Source organism: Vitis riparia, chromosome 16 (genome assembly GCF_004353265.1).
Source record: "Vitis riparia cultivar Riparia Gloire de Montpellier isolate 1030 chromosome 16, EGFV_Vit.rip_1.0, whole genome shotgun sequence".
NCBI lineage: Eukaryota > Viridiplantae > Streptophyta > Magnoliopsida > Vitales > Vitaceae > Vitis > Vitis riparia.
The window spans coordinates 17,575,189-17,595,233 of NC_048446.1; the positions used below are offsets into that span (position 1 = coordinate 17,575,189).

A 20,045-nucleotide genomic window follows, 5' to 3' on the forward strand; every position below is an offset into this window, starting at 1 on the left:
CTAAAAACATATATATATATATATATATATATATATATATATATATATATATATATATATAATTAATTAATTAATTAATTAAGTTAAAATCTTAATTATCAATTAATACTTCATTTAAAAAATGAAACTTCAATTAAAAACTAAAGCTTCATTTTGAGGCTTAATTTTAAGATTTCATTTCATTTTTTAGTTGAAACTTTGATCGATAATTGTGAATTTATTTTTAAACCGAAGTCTTAATTATCTATTGTTATATTTGTGGGAGGATAATATGGTAATCATGTGATTATAAAATGTCACATTGAATATGAGTTTTAAAAGAGGTTGAAAAGATATATTTTGGTGCTCAAACAATCAATTTTGACCCAAAATTATAAGGAAAAATGGTATGAATATCAATCAAAATGAAAAAAAGCCAATTTTCTTGTTCTTTTATTAACATGGAAAAAATTGTATTATTAGAAAAGAAAAATTAAATCCATCAAAATTGCAAAAATACCCATCTCTTTGAAATTTTAAAATTAGCCCATCTTATTCATAAAGCTAGAAGGACCCATGGGCCAACTAAATTAGATAATGGGTCAATATCTACTCTTTTTACTCAATGTTTAAGCCCATTTATTAATTAGACATGGGAGAAATTTTTTATTCTTAATAATAAGTCATATGAAATTGAAAATTCCATAATCTTCCCAAATTTTTTTTCCCTATTTTGTGGTTAATATAATTTTATCATTATCAATATTATCGAATGTTGTTGTGATATTTACCTTTTTTTTTTTCTTGATAATATATTTAATTTTTTTTAAGGGTAATTTCTATAAAAGAAATATAGGGTTGAATACTCAATCCTCCCTTTGTCATGTACAATAATGGGATTTGACAAGCAATGAATAAATCACAGAAAAATAAGGAAAATGATGTGATATTTGGAATCTTATGCCATAAACAATATAATAACATACATCTGAAGGCCCCACCCAAAAATAATAATAATATTGAAAAAAAAATATTAAAAGGAAATTTGGTAAAAGATCCAGAGTCCAAACAAGACCACCAAACCTAAATCCTGATATTTAGAAGAAAGAGATTGATCAAAACCCCCATCTTTTGTTACAGGTGAGGAGGAAAAAGAGAGCCTATTTTCCTCTGATTTTCCCGAGGCTATTTTTTCAGGCTCAACGATGGCTCTGCAACTCTGGGAGACACTGAAGGAGGCAATCACAGCCTATACAGGGCTGTCTCCGACGGCTTTCTTCACAATTCTGGCTTTGGCTTTGGCCGTGTACCATGTTGTATCGGGGTTTTTTGTCTCGCCTGTTCATCCTGCGAGGGAGAGAGAGTTGTTCAAAGAGATGGAGCCTCTGCCCCCTCCTGTTCAGCTTGGTGAGATCACTGAAGAGGAGTTGAAGACCTATGATGGGTCCGATTCCAAGAAACCTTTGCTTATGGCTATCAAGGGTCAGATCTATGATGTTTCACAGGGCAGGTATAGCGTTGATTTCTTGTGCTTTATATTGTTTTTTCGAGGGGTGTTTGTCTTCTGGGTATTTGGATGTTGCAGGGATTTTTGTGGGTTTTGATTTTCCTTTACTATTTCTGCTTAGATTCTTTTTATAAAAATAAAAAAAATTGATTTTTCCCAATTTTTTCAGCTTCTGAGTTTCTGGGTTATTTGACTTTGTAGTGATCTTTGCCTTTAAATATTTGTGGGTTTTGATTTTTTTTCCCCCTTTCATTTGTGGATGCTGTAGATTTCTAGTCTTGTTTTGATTTTTTTAGCGACTTTTTAGCTTCTGGCCATGTGTCTTTTATTGGGTTTTTTGGCTTGTTATCTAACATATTTTCTCTGTTTTTCGTGTGGTTTTTTGATTGGCAACTTTTTATCTTTTCTTCTCTTCCTTTCCGCCCCACATTGTTCTTTTGGCCTTTCGATTTTCTGTCAACTGAATTTTCTGCTCCTTTTCTCTGAAAAAGCATACCTCTTTTTTATCTGGGATTCTAGGGATTTTAGCTTTTCTGTGCTCTTGTTTAACAAGAGATTTAGGTAATTGATTTGTAATTAAAGGTCACCATCAAATGGGTTTGTAGATATTGGATTGACTCCAATTTTCTTCAAAATGAAGCATAAGTGACTGAAAAATATACTGTGTTTTATCAGAATCTTGATGCATGTTAATCTTGTAACTGTTTAAGTGTGTGGATTAAGAACATAAGTGTGTGGTTCTATCCTTAAACCACAAGGATCTGAAGATGTGATCTGAGATACTAAAGCTCTCACTAGAATCCTTTGTGATCCAGCTATTGAAACATAGTGGTCTACCTGGTTGTTTCAATTTGTTCTGTACAGCTTGCTAATTGCCATTTGTGGACTTCTATACTATTATTTCAGAGTTTTCAGCCTCACAGCACAATGCAGTTGAATGTGGAAGGTTCTATGTTTAGATTGCCTTTTTTTCTTTATTATCATTTTCTTTCACACCATGGTTAATAAACCTGATGGCAGACTAATTTGTTTGCAGTGATAAACCCTGCAGTCCATTTGTCATTACACAACCTTGAACAGCCTAAAATGTTGTTTTCATGGTTTTTTGTACTCTTTGTTCTGTAGTCTCATCCCCTTTCCTCCTCATCCTCAACCTCATTAGGCTTGTTATTGTGGATTTCTAGTTGCTGACTCTATCATGTCTGCCTGTTGTTGGGCTTGTTCTTGGACATCATTACTAATTTATTTATGTCGCTGAGTCAATTTGCTTTACATTGTTAATATGGTTCTGCTTCATAGAAGTCATTCAGCCATGCCTTTTCTGTTGAAGTTACTTTCAAAAGTGGATCTGTTGCATAACTGTTAGTGCTTAAACCGCATGGTATTTTAAAACATGTTCTTGGATTATGCCTCCTTGTCCTCTTTAATGATATTTTCTTGCTTATTTAAAAATATACAGGCATGATTAATTTGATAATTGGTTGGTGCTTTTGCATGAATTTGATTTTCTGAAGTGAATATTTTATCTGAACTCTATTCCATATTTACTACTTGAACTCACCAAAAAGTTGTGTATGGGATCACAATATTGTAATTTGTTTTCATCTCCATGAATATGATTTTGGTAATTAACTACATTATATGCAGCAGTGATGCACATCAATTGATATGGAAGTGAACTCGGATGTTTTCATTTGTATTTGATTTTTCGGGAACCATGGATCCATTCCCGCTGACTCTTACAGTTGATGATTATAATTGATAGTATATTGTTCCCCTTATCCCCTACCAGTGCCAATTTTCCATGATGAATTATTGCTACTCCATTAAAGGCTTTTCTATTTTCTATTACTCCACACTGAAACTTCTAACTTGCCTTTCATTGAAACTCATCATCTCTTGCAGGATGTTCTATGGACCTGGTGGTCCATATGCTCTGTTTGCTGGGAAGGATGCTAGCAGAGCTCTCGCTAAAATGTCTTTTGAAGAACAAGATCTAACAGGAGATCTCTCTGGTCTTGGTCCATTCGAACTCGAGGCCTTGCAGGACTGGGAATACAAGTTTATGAGCAAGTATACCAAGGTTGGAACTATTAAGACAGTCCCTGTAACCGATGGGTCCTCCACCGCTGAAACCACTGACCGTGACATTGCCAAGCCTGCAGAAGACGGTCCATCAGAGAGCTTGCCCGCTAAACCTGTGGAAGCCACCACTGGCGGGGATGCAAAGGAGTGAAGTTGAGGTACTTTTGACCACAGCAGTAGGAGCAGTGAACCACCACCCTCGGTGGAGATTCTGTTAATGTTATATTGTCGGGTGCTTGTGTTTATTAATGTGCTTATAAGTTTAGAATACTCCAGTGACGATACTGTTATGAATGTTTACATTTTTCAATAATGGGTCAAGACATGATAAGCTTTGGAGTTCAAAAATGTGCAACTTGCTTAATCTGATTGATTCCCAGTATCTATCTATTTCCATGTTTTAGAATTCTCACCCCTTCAGGCACTTGGAAACTCTCATATCAAGAGTTTACCCGCTAGTTATATTATCTCATTATATTCCTTCATTCTACCTTGAGCAAGCAGCTTCACATCTTTCTATAACCTATATGGTCTGTAGAGGCTTAGCTGTTCAACAAAAGATTACCAGTGCCTTTCTAGTCTTTGAGGACTTTATTATTTTAAGTGTTTTTAGTTGAAGTGTCTTTTTTTTTATTCGAAGTGTTTTTGAAATAAACACCTTTAGTTTGGTTCTCAGAAAATACAAAGGAAAGAAAAAAAAATACTAAGGAAAATGATTTTCTCATGTTTGGTTGTCTTATGAAAAATATCAAAGAAAATTAAATATAATTAAAACTAATTAAAAACTTATGTATTTTTAAATTATTTAATTTTTATATTGATGAGTTAAAATAAATAAAATGAGTTTGAAGTAACAAAAAAAATAATTTATCAACTTTGAATCTATTTTTTTATTTTCCTTCACTTTTTCTTTCCTTCTACTTTTCCTTTGTATTTTCTTTCCCTCGCATTTTCTCTCAAATTTTCCGAGAACCAAACATAGCCTTAAAGTGTTTCTTAAAAAAACATTACAAGTTGTTTTCAATATTTTGTTAAATGTTTTCTAAAATTTATCAGTTTTCAATATTTTGTTAAATGTTTTCTAAAATTTATCAAATGGGTGATTTTTCTTTAAGAGTGAGTCTCGTGTTGGAAGTGTTTTTTAAAAGCATTCCCACGGACTCTTTAAGTGTTGATTTTAACGTCACTTTCTCGTGTTTCCATACGCATTTCATACAAAATCTAGACATTTAACAAAATTTGATTAGTATGTACCAAACTTGTCATTTCCATCATCGAATGTATAATAAAATCTAGGTTGATATCATTGAAAGTATATAATAAAATCTAGGTTGCCCCCATCCCAATCCCGCAAAATAATTGTCATCCCCATCCCAACTGGGATCCGTCCCTTCCCATTTAACTTTGTTTTTTGAAAAATTTAATTTTTTAAAATTACTTTTAATTTTTTAAAATACATTAAAATAATTATATTTTATGAGTAATTAAATTATTATAATTTTTTATTATTATCTATATATTAAAAATAAATAAATAAATTAATTTTATATATAATTGGATTGGGTTGGGCAGGGCAGGGCGGGACAATGCAATACCCCAATCCATTTCAGGTTTTTTAAAAAAAATCTCAAACTTGCTTCAAACCCGTTTATTTAAAATTTAAACTCGTCCCATTAAGGACGGGACGGGTACCCGAAAAACCTATCCCATTGCCATCCCTATCGATGGATGATGATATAAACAATGAGATAAGGTAGAAAAGAATGAGATAAAGATTAAGGTATAAAGCAAAGAATGGGATAAAATGAGATTAAAGTATAAAGTAGTGAAACGAATTCGGGTACAAAGCAATGAGGCTCATTTTCTTGTATAAGGCATATTAGTTCCCCATTATAGCATCTAATGGTTTGGAATATTATTAAATGTTAAAATTTATATCCAAATCTTACCTTACCCTCCAAGAAGGATTTATATCCTAAGCTGATTTTTCAAGGAAAGTATGTAATATACAACCTCTTATGGTTTTGTACAAACAAAACAAAAAATAAAGTCTATTAATGTTATATTTGATTCCGAGGAAAATGCATGGGAAAAAAAATAGAGAGAAAAAATAAAAGAAAAGAAAAAGTGAAGAAAAATAAAAGATAAATTTAAAGTTAATAAGTTATTTTTATTTTAAACTTATTTAACTTATTTTAATTTATCAATATAAATGATTAAATAATTTGAAAATATATAAGTTTCAAATTAATTTTAATTATATATATATATATATATATATATATATATATTTATTTTCTATGGGACAATCGAACATAAGAAATTCATTTTTCTTAGGCTATGTTTGGTCTCAAAAAGTATTAAAGAAAGACAAAAAATACCAAGAAAAATAATTTTCCCATTTTTGGTTCCATCATAAAAAATAAAATAAAATATAATCAAAATAAATAATAAAATTATATATATTTAAAATTATTTAATCTTGGTATAAATGTATTAAGTAAGTAAAATAAGTAGGATATAAAAATGATTTATTACTTTAAATCTATTTTTGATTTTTCTTAGCTCAACCAAATATAACCTAAAATTATTTCTTCATTTTAATAAAGCAATATTGTCGTGCTTAAGTCAATCATTTGTTTCCTAATAAAACACAAATTCAATTTATTTGGCACTGAAAATAAAATGGTTTTTAAGGTAGTTGCTTAAATAAATAAAAGTAATTATATTTTGATGTTATGTAACAAAGACACATTTGGTCATATGATTTTCTAAATAAAATATTTTATTCCTAAAATAGCTTCTGAAAATGTTTCATAAAATTTCCTTTCAATGGGAAAGGCAAAGGGGATTAGGAAATGTTGTCATTAAATATCAATAGAAAAATATGTTGAATTAGACAACGTCATATGTGCATTTAGGTATGTTACTTTGTATTTTGTTCTCATTTGCTTATACTTTAATCCTATTCTTTTACCTAATCTTAACGTTCATACTTGGATTTTTCTTAAGAAAGAAATGCAACACTTCTATGGAACAAGTGTAAGATCTAGAAACTTCCTACTTTCAAACTAATTATAAAATGGAAACTTTCAGTCTTACCGTTCAAAGGTAAATGATAGAGTTCAATCTTCCCTAGGTTTGAAGCCTAGTTTGATGGAAGAATTTAATCTAACTCATACATTACGTTTGAGAAAAGCAAGCTTTGGCACCATTTTTTTTAAAAAAATGATTAGCAAATTCAACCTCCATTTTCACCTTTACATATAATTTTTGTTGTAGAAAATAAAACAACAAAAACCAAGTAAAAAGAAGAATATAAAAAACAAGAGTAAAAAAAAGAAAAATAGAATTGTGATGTTATATTTTCTTCAATAATCTTGACCCTACTTGTAAGGTTATGATCATAATAACCACAATAATTATAAAGGCTATACGGATATCTCAAAGATTTATCATAGGAAATTTTGACATTTTAAAATTTCTAACACTCCTTAGATGTCGTTCATTCTTAGAAAATGACTCGTTAAAATCTTATTAAGAAAAACCTTGTAAAAAAAATTAATGAAAGAAAAATAATATAATATTATTTAAACGATTTAGATTATTAAGATTGCCTCTTTAAAAATTTAATTTGCTATTCAAAACTAAATGGGGCAAAACTTGGATGAAAGAGAAAAAAAAGGTACAATGTAATAATATCCACATTGATATGCTCCACCTCATGTAAACATGGTTTTACTTCTTTTAATGTATCTATTTGGAAATCTTTGAGCCTTTGTATTTCCATGTTGTATTTTCACTTCTTCAATATAGCAAATGGTAACATCTTGGTTAATAGATTTGGTAGATTATCTCATGCTTGTATATGTTAAACATAAATTTCACTGTTATTTTGAAACTCATTAGTGTAGAAGAATTTGATGAAATGTGCATGCTTATTTCAATTATCTTTAATGTATTCTTCTTTGATTTGTGCAATACACGTAATATTTTATTGTTATGTGATATTATTGGATTGTCTTTGATAAAGTTCAATTCTTATTTCTCTCGAATATGTTGAATCATAGATTTTAACTATGCATATTTATGACTTACTTCATGAATCACAAATATTTCTAAATGATTTGAGGATGTGGTTGCCAATAGTTGCTTAACTAATCTCCATGATATAGTGGTATTGTCACATGTAATACATAATCCATCTGAGTTCAAGTTTTGTGGGGTCTTGAAAAATAACTAGCATATTTACATATCAAAGTAATAAATTTTTTTATTATTTTGAACAAGCTTGGGTAAGTTGTTTCACAAAGATATTATAATATATATTTGATGTCATTCCAATGTCTTTAAGTGGGTGTAAAGCTATATCTTGCTAATAAATTAGCATCGAACACAATTTCTAATCATACGTTGTTTGCAAGATACATAAAAGGCCTAATAGTACTATGGGACTTATGGGCCAAGAAATTCTCTATTTTCTTTTTTAAAATGAAACATGTCCCTATTTACTTCAAGTAAATGAACAACAATAAGGGAACTACCCAGTTATGATTTATCCATGTGAATGCAATTCAAGACTTTCTTTGTATATATTAATTGAATGATTAACACATTATTTGAAAAATACTTGATTAGTAAGCCCAAGCAAAATTTTGGTTCCAAGATCTTTCATTTAAAATTCTTTTGTTAGATAAGTATCTATTTTTATGAGCTCTTTGGCAATTCTAACAAGATTATAACTATTACAAATCTACTTTAATTCATACAAGGACATAATTTAATCAAGTTATTATCATCATGACTTGATCTAGGATGTGATATGATATTTCAATAATTACTTTAGGCATTTTAAAGACTTTGGGGACTTAATTGTTTCATGCATTTTGAATCCTTTATGGGTTTTAACATGATCCATATAAATATATTGTAATTACATTATACTTCTTTAAAGACTATTCTTGATACTAGGTCTTTATAAGAAACCTTATATTATAGTTTTTGTTTTATCTCAAGTACACTTTTGCATAATAACCCATTGTTATTTAACAGTTTTTTTTTGCTTTTAGACGTTAGACTTCAAGTCTATTAATATTCAATAAGCTTTACATCTTCGAACATTTAAACTACAAGTTTAAATACTTCTTGTTTCATTTACAAATTTAGTTGTACCTATATTGCTTCCTTCCATTTTTGCCAATCATTTCTTTGTTACTTTCTTCCACATTTTATAGTTTAAGATTCTTATCTTTTTTTTTTTTTTTTAAATGATGTTAAAAGCAACTTGGAAAGAGAAAATATTGTTAACAAAATCATTTTTTATCTCACTTCTGTTGTGCAAGTTTTATAGGGAAAATAAGTGCAAAAAGTAGAGAAAAATAGTGCACAAATCAATGAATCTTGCGGCTAATTTATAAAGTTTTAGCTCAAGGCTCAATTTTAGCTCCCATTGCATTACTTTTAATTTCAAATTTTAGTCGGTTACTTAGTTCAAAGGTGAGATTGAGGGTTCCATAGTCAGTGTGAGTTTAGGACTCTATTTTTGTCTTCCTTCTCTAGTTTAGTCTAGGCTTGTTGAGGCAAGAACCAATTCCATCTGTCACTATGGTTCTTAGTTGCTTGAAATGTCTTAAACAAAAATCAATGGTGGAGTGAGTTATGGAGATTGATTCATTTTTATTGTTACCATGGTTTCCCATTGCTTGAAATGTCTTGAATGAGAATGCGATGGTGGAGTGAGTTAAGGGGTGTAGAGCCTTTCAGTAACATGATCTAGGCTAATTGGAGAAGCGAGTAACAATTGAAAAGTGTAGCGTCTATCCAAGATATGGGTTGCACTTTATGCATGAAGACTCACTTAGGTAATGTAGCCTCTTTAATTCTTCCCTTTAATTTTTTCATTTAATTTCTACTCTTCATTTAGTATCATAGTTGTTGCTTTATTTATTTCCTTTTACTCTTTTGTGAATATGACAAAAAGAAATTCCTTTCCAAATTGTTGGTGCATTATGCCTTAACTTGGATTAAAAATAAAATGCTTGACAAGCTACTAAACCCCATGAAAAAATGACTAGGATTGAGACTCTTAATGTGTACTACTACAATCATGTCTCTCCAATAGGGGCCTAATGTTATGAAGAGCTCTTAAAAGCATGACATGATGTAATAGAATAGATTTATTAATAAATTTATTTATTTATGATTTTGGTTCCCTTTATTATTCTACTTTGCATTAATATTTTTTTTTTTTTAAGTATTCACTCTCTTATCATTGACATTATACATGATTTGGGTGCATTAGAAGTTGCATAGAAGATTCAAGTCATGAATTTTTTGCAAGATGATAAGTAGTTCATAACCAATTCATGGATTTAAATAATCCATTAGAGATTATAGTGAATTACCTTTTAATTGGAAGGAGGACTTGTTTTGGTAATTGAGATGGTTTTCCTATAGTGAGTGCATTAGAGTGTATGATTACACATTGAATAAGACTTATAGTGAATCATAATATTAGCTATCGAGTTGTCATGATTCACCAAACAACTATATTGCATGGATTTTAAACTTTGAGAGGATATTTAACCTGTGTCATATTCATCAGTGGCCTTTACTTGTGGGTGAGACCTTAAGGTGATCATATATTTCCTATAAATTGAGTTATTACTGATAGAGATTGATGACAATAGGTATTTTCGATAGAGGCACCATGATATCTCATAAAATTGAAATGTTGTATTCCCTTAAGTGATTCTAAGGACATGTGATCAAGAAAACTATGATCGTAGTAATTCCTTTAGGCTATGTTTGGTTCCCGGAAAATTTGAGGGAAAATGCGAGGGAAAGAAAATACAAAGGAAAAGTAGAAGGAAAGAAAAAGTGAAGGAAAATAAAAAAATAGATTAAAAATTGATAAATTATTTTTTTTGTTACTTCAAACTCATTTTATTTATTTTAACTTATCAATATAAAGATTAAATAATTTAAAAATACATAAATTTTTAATTAGTTTTAATTATATTTGATTTTCTTTGATATTTTTCATAGGACAACCAAACATGAGAAAATCATTTTCCTTAGCATTTTTTTTCTTTCCTTTGTATTTTCCGGGAACCAAACATAGCCTTAGAAAAATTTGACATATGCTCTTTGTGAGTTAAGTATGTTAATTGATCTCATAATAGAAGGATTTATAGTCAATGGATTGGAGAGGTAATCTTGAAAGGATGATAACATATACCTTGCTAGCTAGATTACATTAGTTTATGGGGAATCTACATGTAGTGGATATTAAGTCACAGACCTGAGCTATGTCTCATTATAATATCATATGATACTGAAGTGCAATTAACTCTCTTTAGTAGAATATTGAGTCAACTTTAGAATTGGATTATGAGGGAGTCAACATTTTCCTATGGGTCTCAATGGTCCTCGTTCGAGCTCTTAATTCATGGTGACACATTTGTTTGAGACAACTATGAGTTTGTAATTCTGAAGTGTGCATAAGTGCATTTTGGCAAAAACACAATGTTGCACTGAATCTTATGAATGATCTTTTGAGATGGGGTTAATTAATTTATTGGAACTTAATAGGACTAATTAATTAATTATAACTCAAGTGGGCTAGAATAAATGACCCAAGCCCAAGTTGGGCTCAAGTCAAGTAAGTCTAAAAGAAGCCTATATATAAACCCCCTAGGGGATTAAAGCTTCATTCTTGGCCATTATCTTTTAGACTCCAAAGAGAAAATCCTAGTTTCGCCCTTAGAAAGAGAAGAGTACCCTTCTCTTGTGCTAGAGATCCATGAAATGAGTGATCGATCAAAAGATTGTAGGGTACGAGATCTACGACGCCATTAAAGTTACTTCATCATATTGAAATAGATTTGAGAACATTTATATAGTAGGTATAATGTTCTTCATCTCTTGATAAAGTTTTAAATGCTATTTTTCCATTATGCATAGATCTAAGTTTAAGAGTAGTTTGCATGCACCCTATATGATCCAAGACTAAGGAACATAGTAATCTAAGTTTCCCTAAACCCAACTCTTTTTTATATACTAACACCACTATTCACATTGATTACAATAAAAGGAAAGAAAATATGATAAGCATTTGTATAGACATAATCTTTTGCTTAAACTGTTTTACCATGTTTCAATTGTGCATCGATTGTGTTAATTAATTATCCTATATAAGGATATTAATTTATAATATTCTCATGTATAAAATTTTTTCAAGATATTTTATATTGTTCTTTGAGTCTTGATTAATCTCCATCCAATTATTTTTTTTTAAAATCCAAATTTCCATGCTAATATTTCTAGATATTTCCATAAAATTTAACTATCTATATTTCCATGAAAATCAATATTTTTATCCTTATTATCAATATCACCAACTTCTTTCTTTCTGTAAGAGCATGTCAAATATTTTATAAAATTAGACATACCAAAGAATTAATTTCCATTTTCAAGAATCAGCTTATGAAAACCCATTAGAGAACTACACATAACAATACTAACTTTAAAAAATGTATAAATTACGTAGTTATGATGATATAACTCTTCTTTTCACTCTTATTTCTTCCGAGTATATAGGATACAAACATCTAACATGATCAACCATCAAGTGCTCCTGAAAAATAAAACAAACATGTAAATAATATGTGTAAGAAGAAAATTAAAATAAAAAACAAAATATTCATATTACCTCTCCTTCAGTTTGTTGCCTATAATCCTAAGAAAGAAAGGCATAAAATTTATTCCAGATCAAATAGATGGAGTACAGAATTTATATCATTTAAAAAATATAATTTCAAAAGTTATTATATTGAAAACTATATTTATAAATTAGATTTTTTATATAAACTTATAATTTATAAATTTATGAAATATAATTTATATTTATAATTATAATTTATAATATTAAAAATGAAATTTTAAACTATGAAATTTTGTTTGTTTGAGATGTACACTTTAAATAAATTATTAAATCATGGGAATAAAATAAAATAAATTATAATATAAAAAAGTATTAAAAATTACGTTTGATTGACATAATAGGATAAGATAATATATGTATATTTTATGATATCATATCCATTGGATAGAAAATGCATATTTTAGGATATAATTTTCAATGAAATATGATATCTAATATATCTAATGAGATATGTTATGTTATATTATGTTTATATTTAGTTTGTGAATGAATAAAAATTAATATAGAATATATATTATTTTTTAATGTTTAAAATAAAAATTATATTACATTTAAATATTTTTTATTTAAAAAAAATTATCTTACATTTAACAATATTCATGATTAAAATATTTAAACTTTGTAAATAATTTTTTTTATATTATATTATTCAATATATAAAAATAATATATATATATATATATATATATATATATAATTATTTTAGAATATTTTATAAGTACTTTTTTATATCTTATTTTTTAACTACAAATTTAATTTTATAATAAAAAAATTTATTTTCTAAAATAACTCATATAAAAAAGAAAATTTTAATAAAAATAAATAAATTTATAGTACATGGGATATGCATATCCTACTTCTTAGTATATGATTAAAATATCTCATGTGTAAAGGATATATATATATATATATATATATATATATATAGTGGATAATACATCTCATCGTTTATCCCATTACATCTTTGATTGAACATAAAATACAATAAACAGTGAAATAACTTATCTGATCTCATCATCAACCAAATATGATATAAGATATAATATTCCATTTCTTATCATATCACAAACCATATCCAACCAACCAACTAAACATAGCCTAAGTACATTCAACATTAGGGATGGGTGAATGAGTGATAAAGAAAAAGGCAAAGGTGAAGTTGGGTATCCAAGCCTAAGTCAGACTAATAAAAACTCAAGTATAGATTTTTCTAAAAATATATTATTTTTAAAAATTATTATTTGAAAATAAATACAAAAATGTGATATTTTCATCATTAACTATCTTTTTTAAAAATGAGTTTCACATACGAAAGTTTAGAGATCTTGGTTCTTTAAAGATTTTTCTTATAGAACCACAGGTTGGAGTGCACAAAAGTATACAAATTTGTTAGCTAGATGTTATCGATAAGATGACTTATTCTCTATGCCTACACTAATATTCACATTTACGATGTAATATCACTCATGCTCCCAATGAACTACCTCAACACCTGAGGGGATGCACATCTTTCTCACAATTCCAATAATGAAAACACATACTTTGAGAGTTTTGAATTAAATACAAAGAATAATGATTTAAAACTTAAACTCAGAGTTCTTGAGAGAAATCTTCATATATTAAAGAAAACTCACTTAGAATCAATTTAGAAATTATATTTACAAAAAAAAAAAACAATATAGAAAACTTAAGGCCTTGTTTATTAACTGTTTTTAAAAATAGTTTTGAAAAACAATTTTTGAAAATCGTTCTATTATGTTTTATAGAATAAAAGTTTGTTTGAGAATCTGAAATATTTTTAATTTGTTTTTAATGTTTTAAAATTAATTTATATCTAATACTTTATTTTTAATTATTCTACATATTTGTCTTATTATTTTTTAAAACAATCATTATAAAACAACTGAAAACAACTAAAAGATGTTCTCTAAAAACAATCTATTTTCTATTTTTAAAAATAGAAAATGGAAAATAGTTTTTTGGTTGCCTAACATGTTTTTTTTTGTGGAGAACAGAAAACTATTACAAAAAAGTGAAAAACTGTTATCGAAAATAGTTGCCAAACAAGGTCTAAGCCTCTTAAAAAATTTTGGAAATATATATATTTTTTATTTAATTATACTTTTCCCCGACAACCTTTTATCTCTTTTACACTTTGCCGTTTCCCATTCAAAATCCAATAACTTTCACACCAAACTTCTTAAAGACTAGCGTTCCACCTTTTTTTTTTGTTGAACAACATTACTTTCATTAAATGAGTATGTCACGTGCTCCACACATGACTTAATATGAGAGGGTAAAAATGTTATGTGAAAGAGAGCCAAAGCCCTAAAATCTATTGCTTCTTCATTTTTCTTCCTTCCAAAGCCTTAAATCCCTAAACACCACACTAACGTATTAAAAATTCCAATTGCACAGTTTATTAGACGATCAAATTGTTCACCTTAGATGAAAGAGAGTTGATTCCCAATGCAGCTTCATCATTAGAGAATCCATAACCCCAAGACCCTTTTGACCTGCATCCAATTCCTTTGCAATACCTAACTATTTCTCATTTTTGGAGAAACCAATGGAAGTCAAAGGTTTAGTTTCAAGATTTACAACACACGCAATTGTAACCCCAACCCCAAACTTTTCATCATGATTTGAAAATTTTTTGGAAACTGAAAATTTTCCCACGCCATCAAAACCCAAAGTTGTTCTCTATTTCCCTAAGGTTTCCCACTGCATCATCTCCTCTTGAAATGCCAAGCCGACAAACACGTTGTTGATTAGGAGGGTTGTCTTCTATATCCTTTGGCTGAGTTAAAGTAATTTTGCAACCAAAACAATACTTTTCTCCAGTTATTCTAACACAATCAATGGCACCAGACCATGCAGAACCTTGAAGAACATCACCTTCAATATTGAAATCTAGCCACGGGATAATAGTTCAATCGAACATAAAATACTTGCAAAATGAAAAACAATAGTAGAAGTTAACTCTACACAAACACAAAAAGGTGAGGGATAAAGTGTAAAAGATGTAAAAGGTTAAAGATGTAATTTGTATTTAATCATTTTCTTTTTAAGTTAAAAAAATATTTTTTAAAATCCTTAAATTAAGTATAATTCCAATTTTTTTTTTAAAGATTTTCCTTTTTAAATTCTTAATTTAAATTTCTTTCCAAATAAATTTTATTATCAATTTTCATCTAAGTTTACTTATATCTCATTATTCTCAATTAACTCAATTATAGTAATATGTTTAATCTCAAGTTGATTATGCAACAACTTTAAATATTTGAAAGAGTGTAAATCACAAGAATTCCATTAATAAAATTGTAAACTTAGTTAAAAGGTGAAAATTGAGGATTTTATAGTCAATTTGAGTTTAGGATTCCATTTTTGTCTTCCTTATTTAGTTGAGTCTAGGCTTATTGAGTTGAAGACCAACTTCGTCTCGTTATCACTATGGTTTCTTGTTGCTTGAAATGTCTTAAATAAGAATCAATGGTGGAGTGAGCCACTACAACCCCTTCCTTCTTATTGTCACCGCATTTCCCATTTGTTGAAATGTCTTGAATGGGGAATGTGATGGTGGATAGAGTGAAGGTGTAAAACCTTTTTAGTAATATGATTTACGTCAATTAGAGAAGTGAAAAACCATTGAAAAATGTGGCGCATATCCAAGATATGAGTCACACTTTATACACGAAGACTTACTCAGGTAATGTTGCCCCTTTAATTGTTCCCTCCAGTGCTCTTAGTTTATGCTCATCATTTAATATTTCAGTTACTACTTTATTTACTTCCTTTTGTTAACTTTTTGGCTCTTCAGTGAATCTAACAAAAATAAATTCCTTCCCAAATCATTAACACATTATTTCTTTTTATCTTTAATTAAAAAAATTAACTCCATTAAAAATGACTAGTACAATCGCAACTCTCCACTTGGACAACTCACCCTTTCCGTATTCTACCACCACTATTCACATTGATTAAAATAAAAAATAAAAAAAATAAACGAAAGAAAATGCAATAAAAAGAAAATATGACAAACAATTTTCCTATTGGAACATTATCTTTTAATTCAACTAACTTATTATGTTCCATGTTCTTTTGCTACTGCATTAGTTCATTATTCTATAAGGACATTAATTTATTATATTTACTTGTATATAAAATTTTCATAACCTCTTATATTGTTTTTCAAGTTTTAATTAATCAAATAGATAGAGAATACTCAACATTAGTTGAAAAACCGACGTTATAAAAGAGAAAATATGAAATAAGTATCCTTTCATTTACACCAACATGCATGTATAATAAAAAAATAAAACGAAAATGGTAGTTGAAAAATGGATTTTATATTCATATAAAAGAGAAAAGATGTTAATATATCTAACATTTTTATAGTTTCCTCCAATACCTCTAATATTTAACATTTTAATATTTCCCAATATATGAGAATATGAAATAAGGATCCATTATTTTACTTACACCAACATACATGTATTAATAGAAAAGTAAAACGAAAATAGTATGACTTGTCACAAAGATTTTTAATTTCCTACACTATTCATATGATTCGAAGTCATAGTAAACACGATTCTAGTCTCACACATAACTCATGATTTATGAGGAATGGTCATTAATAGTTATATTAAAAGAGATCTTAGATTCACACGTAATTTCCCGTTGGAGAGGAGCACCCTCTCTTTCATATTCGAGGCCTAGAGCTTAACCGGATGGGCATGGGGCCAGGCCTCGAGCTTTGGCTTCAGCCCAACCTCTGGACCTGGGTTCAAAGTTTTTATTTTAACTTAATTTTGATATCATTTAGTAAAATTTAGAGGTTATGAAAAACAGGAAAAGAACTAATAATTCATAATTTATAAAATAACAATAATTTATATATTAAACTTTTTATGTAAACATATACTTTATGAATTTGCCAAATATAATTTATAATTATAATTTAATTAGTTTCAAAATAAACTTTTGATTAAAATTTATAATTTATGAGTGAAAATACTATAAGATAAATTATGAAATTGATAAAATAAAAACCAAGACAAATAAACAAATTTATATTAAATATTTTGCATTAAATATAGCATAAATATTATAATATGTTGCAATTTAGAAGTTTAGAACAACTTTGTTAGACATCCTCATTAATTTATTAGTAATTGGAATTAATTTTTTTTAAATTTTGTATTACTTTAATAAATTTTTATTTTGAAAAGATAAATTCATTTTTTATAACTTTCAAAATAAAACAAAATTATCAACTTCATCTAAATAGCACACTAACAACATGAAATCTACTTAGATACAAATTACTATAATTTTAGGATTATTTTTTTTATAGAATAAATTTATATTTATATTTTTTTAAATTGTTTTACTTGTGAAAAAAGTCCTTGAATTAACGAAGGGTTTAATCTAAGTGTTAACAATTGGATTTTTTTTTTTCATCCCACTTTTTGGTCCAAGCATAAATTCTAAATTCTAATGAAACACCTTGAAAAAGATTTATAAAAAGGGGATTCTTCTTTCATTTGTAAATTAAAAATAAAAATAAAATGAAATAAAGAGAGAGCATTATGATTGCGAAAGTCCCTCTTCCTGAGCCTTGGGCTTCCCTAAACAAGACGCTGGCCCAGGCCCAAGCTAACATCTCTTCCGATAACGAAAACGACGGCGTTTAGTTGCGCCTAAATCAACTTCACAAAAATTAGGGCTTTTCGTTATTTGTTGAGTTCCAGAACGTCATCGTCGTTTTGTTATCTGTACATTTCTGTCCGAGAAAACAGAGGAAAAGGAGAGGAAAAAGCATGGGAGGAGTGGATCACGGCCATGGCGAAGATTTCAGGACGAAGGTGTGGAGCATGACTGGAGGCCCAAATTGCCGGCCCAAACACTGGAAGCGCAACACTGCCATTGCCATGTTCGGCGTCTTTCTCATTTGCATCCCAATCGCTATGAAATCTGCCGAGCTCGAGGTCTCTCTCTTTCACTCTCTTCTTTTGGCAGTTAATCAGTTCATAATTGTGAATGATTTTGAATCCCTAGGTGTCATTTGCTTTTGATTTAATCGTTTCTCATTTTTTGAAATCCTAAACCCGAAATTCCATTTTTCTTGACAAGGACTTGGCTGGGGACATAGCTAGATATAGAGCTTGAAAATGTAAGGAATCGAGGGGTCACTGCTGCACTCTCTGAGTTGAATCAAGGACAAAACCGCTTGATTTCATCCTAGTTAAAAATAAATAAATTCTATTCTTATTTTTGAAACCCTAGACCCAAAATTCCACCTTCCGTTGAAGGGTTGACAAGGACTTGACGGACGATATAGAGCTTGAAAATGTAGAATCTAGGGTTCACTACTGCACTTTCTGAGTCGAATCAAGGAGGAATTGAGAGTCTAAACGATGCTTAAGCCTAAGATGTGAGAGGGATAAGAAAAAATACAGAGTAATATTTCTACTTTTGAAGTAAAATTTGCAAAGGAGGAAGAAGAAGATGCCGAAGCATCACCAGAAATTTCACAAAATATGGTAGCTCCCTTCCCTGTGACATTTATCTTAATCACCCAACACCATGTTTCCCCCTAAAACCCTGGTCTTGTTTCTTGGGATTTTTTAAAGAATAGGATAATTAAAAAAAAAATTATCAAAAGTGGATAGTATCTACACGGATGAAAAGAGTTGATTTTAGATTCCAGTGTGGGACTATCTGTATGATCTCGTAAGGGGTGTTTGTCTATTTGAGTAACCCTACAATCCCTCGGACGCAAGACACTATGGGTTGGTGATATTTTGTATCATTTAGAAGAAAAAAGTTTCTACAATTATATATATAGTGAAATTTTCTTGAATCATATAAATGTATTTTAAGACCATGAAGGTCTATGGATCTAGAATGGACATTATCTATACGAGAGTGTGGTGTGCACAATATTTACAATATAAGAGAAGAAGAAAAAAAAAGAGTACTTAACATATAGTGTAATTATAATGATGTATCTTTTAGAATCCTGAGGGGTAGTTCAGTTGGTCCGACCTTGGGTTTGCTTTTCCAATGGCCACTGGAGGTTTATCCAGTCGTTAACTTCAGGAGCCCGTGGAATTAGTCGAGGTGCGCGTAAGCTGGCCCAGACATCTACGGTTATAATAAATAAATAAATAAATAAAATAATGATGTAGCTTTTAGTGAATATCTTGTGCATATTCAAATTCCAGGAGTTCCAGCTAAAAAATGTTTTATTTTGCAGCAACGGCCTCATCATCCGGTTCGGCCAATTCCTTCACAGCTCTGGTGCAAGAATTTTGGAAATAAGGAATACTGATTTCTCTGCTGCTGTGTGATAAAATATGGTTTGCTGTCAGGCCAAGAACCATCTTCGTCTCCGCCTGTGAAAATGTGTGGGTTTCATGGATACATTTTACTTGTAATAATAGATGGTTTCTAGAACAGCACACCCATAGGTGATCATCATATCAAATTGAAGTTGTTCTGTTGGAGATGAGGGAGTTGCCCTGTAAGTCCTAAAGCTTTTGGGTCAGTTGGTGTTCCAATTTTTTTTTTCCTCTCTCTACAACTTGAATTTCAAATAATGTTGGGACAACTTTAGCCTTTCCTTGTATTATTTTGAACATTTTAAATGGAGACTTAAATATTCAATGATCCTAGGTTGTGGCTGCAGAGGTGATCTCTAAGTTTATAGCCTTGGGATAATTGCTTTCGCTGGAACCGGGGGTT

At 29.3% G+C, this 20,045-nt stretch overlaps 2 protein-coding genes across 2 annotated transcripts; both read left to right on the forward strand.

Moving 5' to 3' along the window:
* Window positions 1-1,061: 1,061 nt before the first annotated feature.
* On the forward strand, window positions 1,062-3,977 carry LOC117934116 (membrane steroid-binding protein 2-like). Its single transcript, XM_034855733.1, has 2 exons — window positions 1,062-1,489; window positions 3,392-3,977. Exons 1-2 carry the CDS (start codon window positions 1,185-1,187, stop codon window positions 3,720-3,722), a joined length of 636 nt encoding a protein of 211 aa, XP_034711624.1. The 5' UTR covers window positions 1,062-1,184; the 3' UTR covers window positions 3,723-3,977.
* A 14,075-nt stretch (window positions 3,978-18,052) lies between these two features.
* LOC117933135 lies at window positions 18,053-19,988 on the forward strand. Its single transcript, XM_034854529.1, has 2 exons — window positions 18,053-18,286; window positions 19,558-19,988. The coding sequence occupies exons 1-2, from the start codon at window positions 18,119-18,121 to the stop codon at window positions 19,630-19,632; spliced, it is 243 nt and encodes an 80-aa protein (XP_034710420.1). The 5' UTR covers window positions 18,053-18,118; the 3' UTR covers window positions 19,633-19,988.
* The last annotated feature ends 57 nt before the right edge of the window (window positions 19,989-20,045 follow it).

What these genes read in the sequence shown, in the direction of transcription:
- LOC117934116 (XM_034855733.1), top strand. Translation starts at nt 1,185, where the DNA reads ATGGCTCTGCAACTCTGGGAGACACTGAAGGAGGCAATCACAGCCTAT. An exon ending in TATGATGTTTCACAGGGCAG is followed by an intron (nt 1,490 to 3,391) that starts GTATAGCGTTGA and finishes CATCTCTTGCAG; the next exon opens with GATGTTCTATGGACCTGGTG.
- LOC117933135 (XM_034854529.1), top strand. Translation starts at nt 18,119, where the DNA reads ATGGGAGGAGTGGATCACGGCCATGGCGAAGATTTCAGGACGAAGGTG. An exon ending in TGAAATCTGCCGAGCTCGAG is followed by an intron (nt 18,287 to 19,557) that starts GTCTCTCTCTTT and finishes TTTATTTTGCAG; the next exon opens with CAACGGCCTCATCATCCGGT.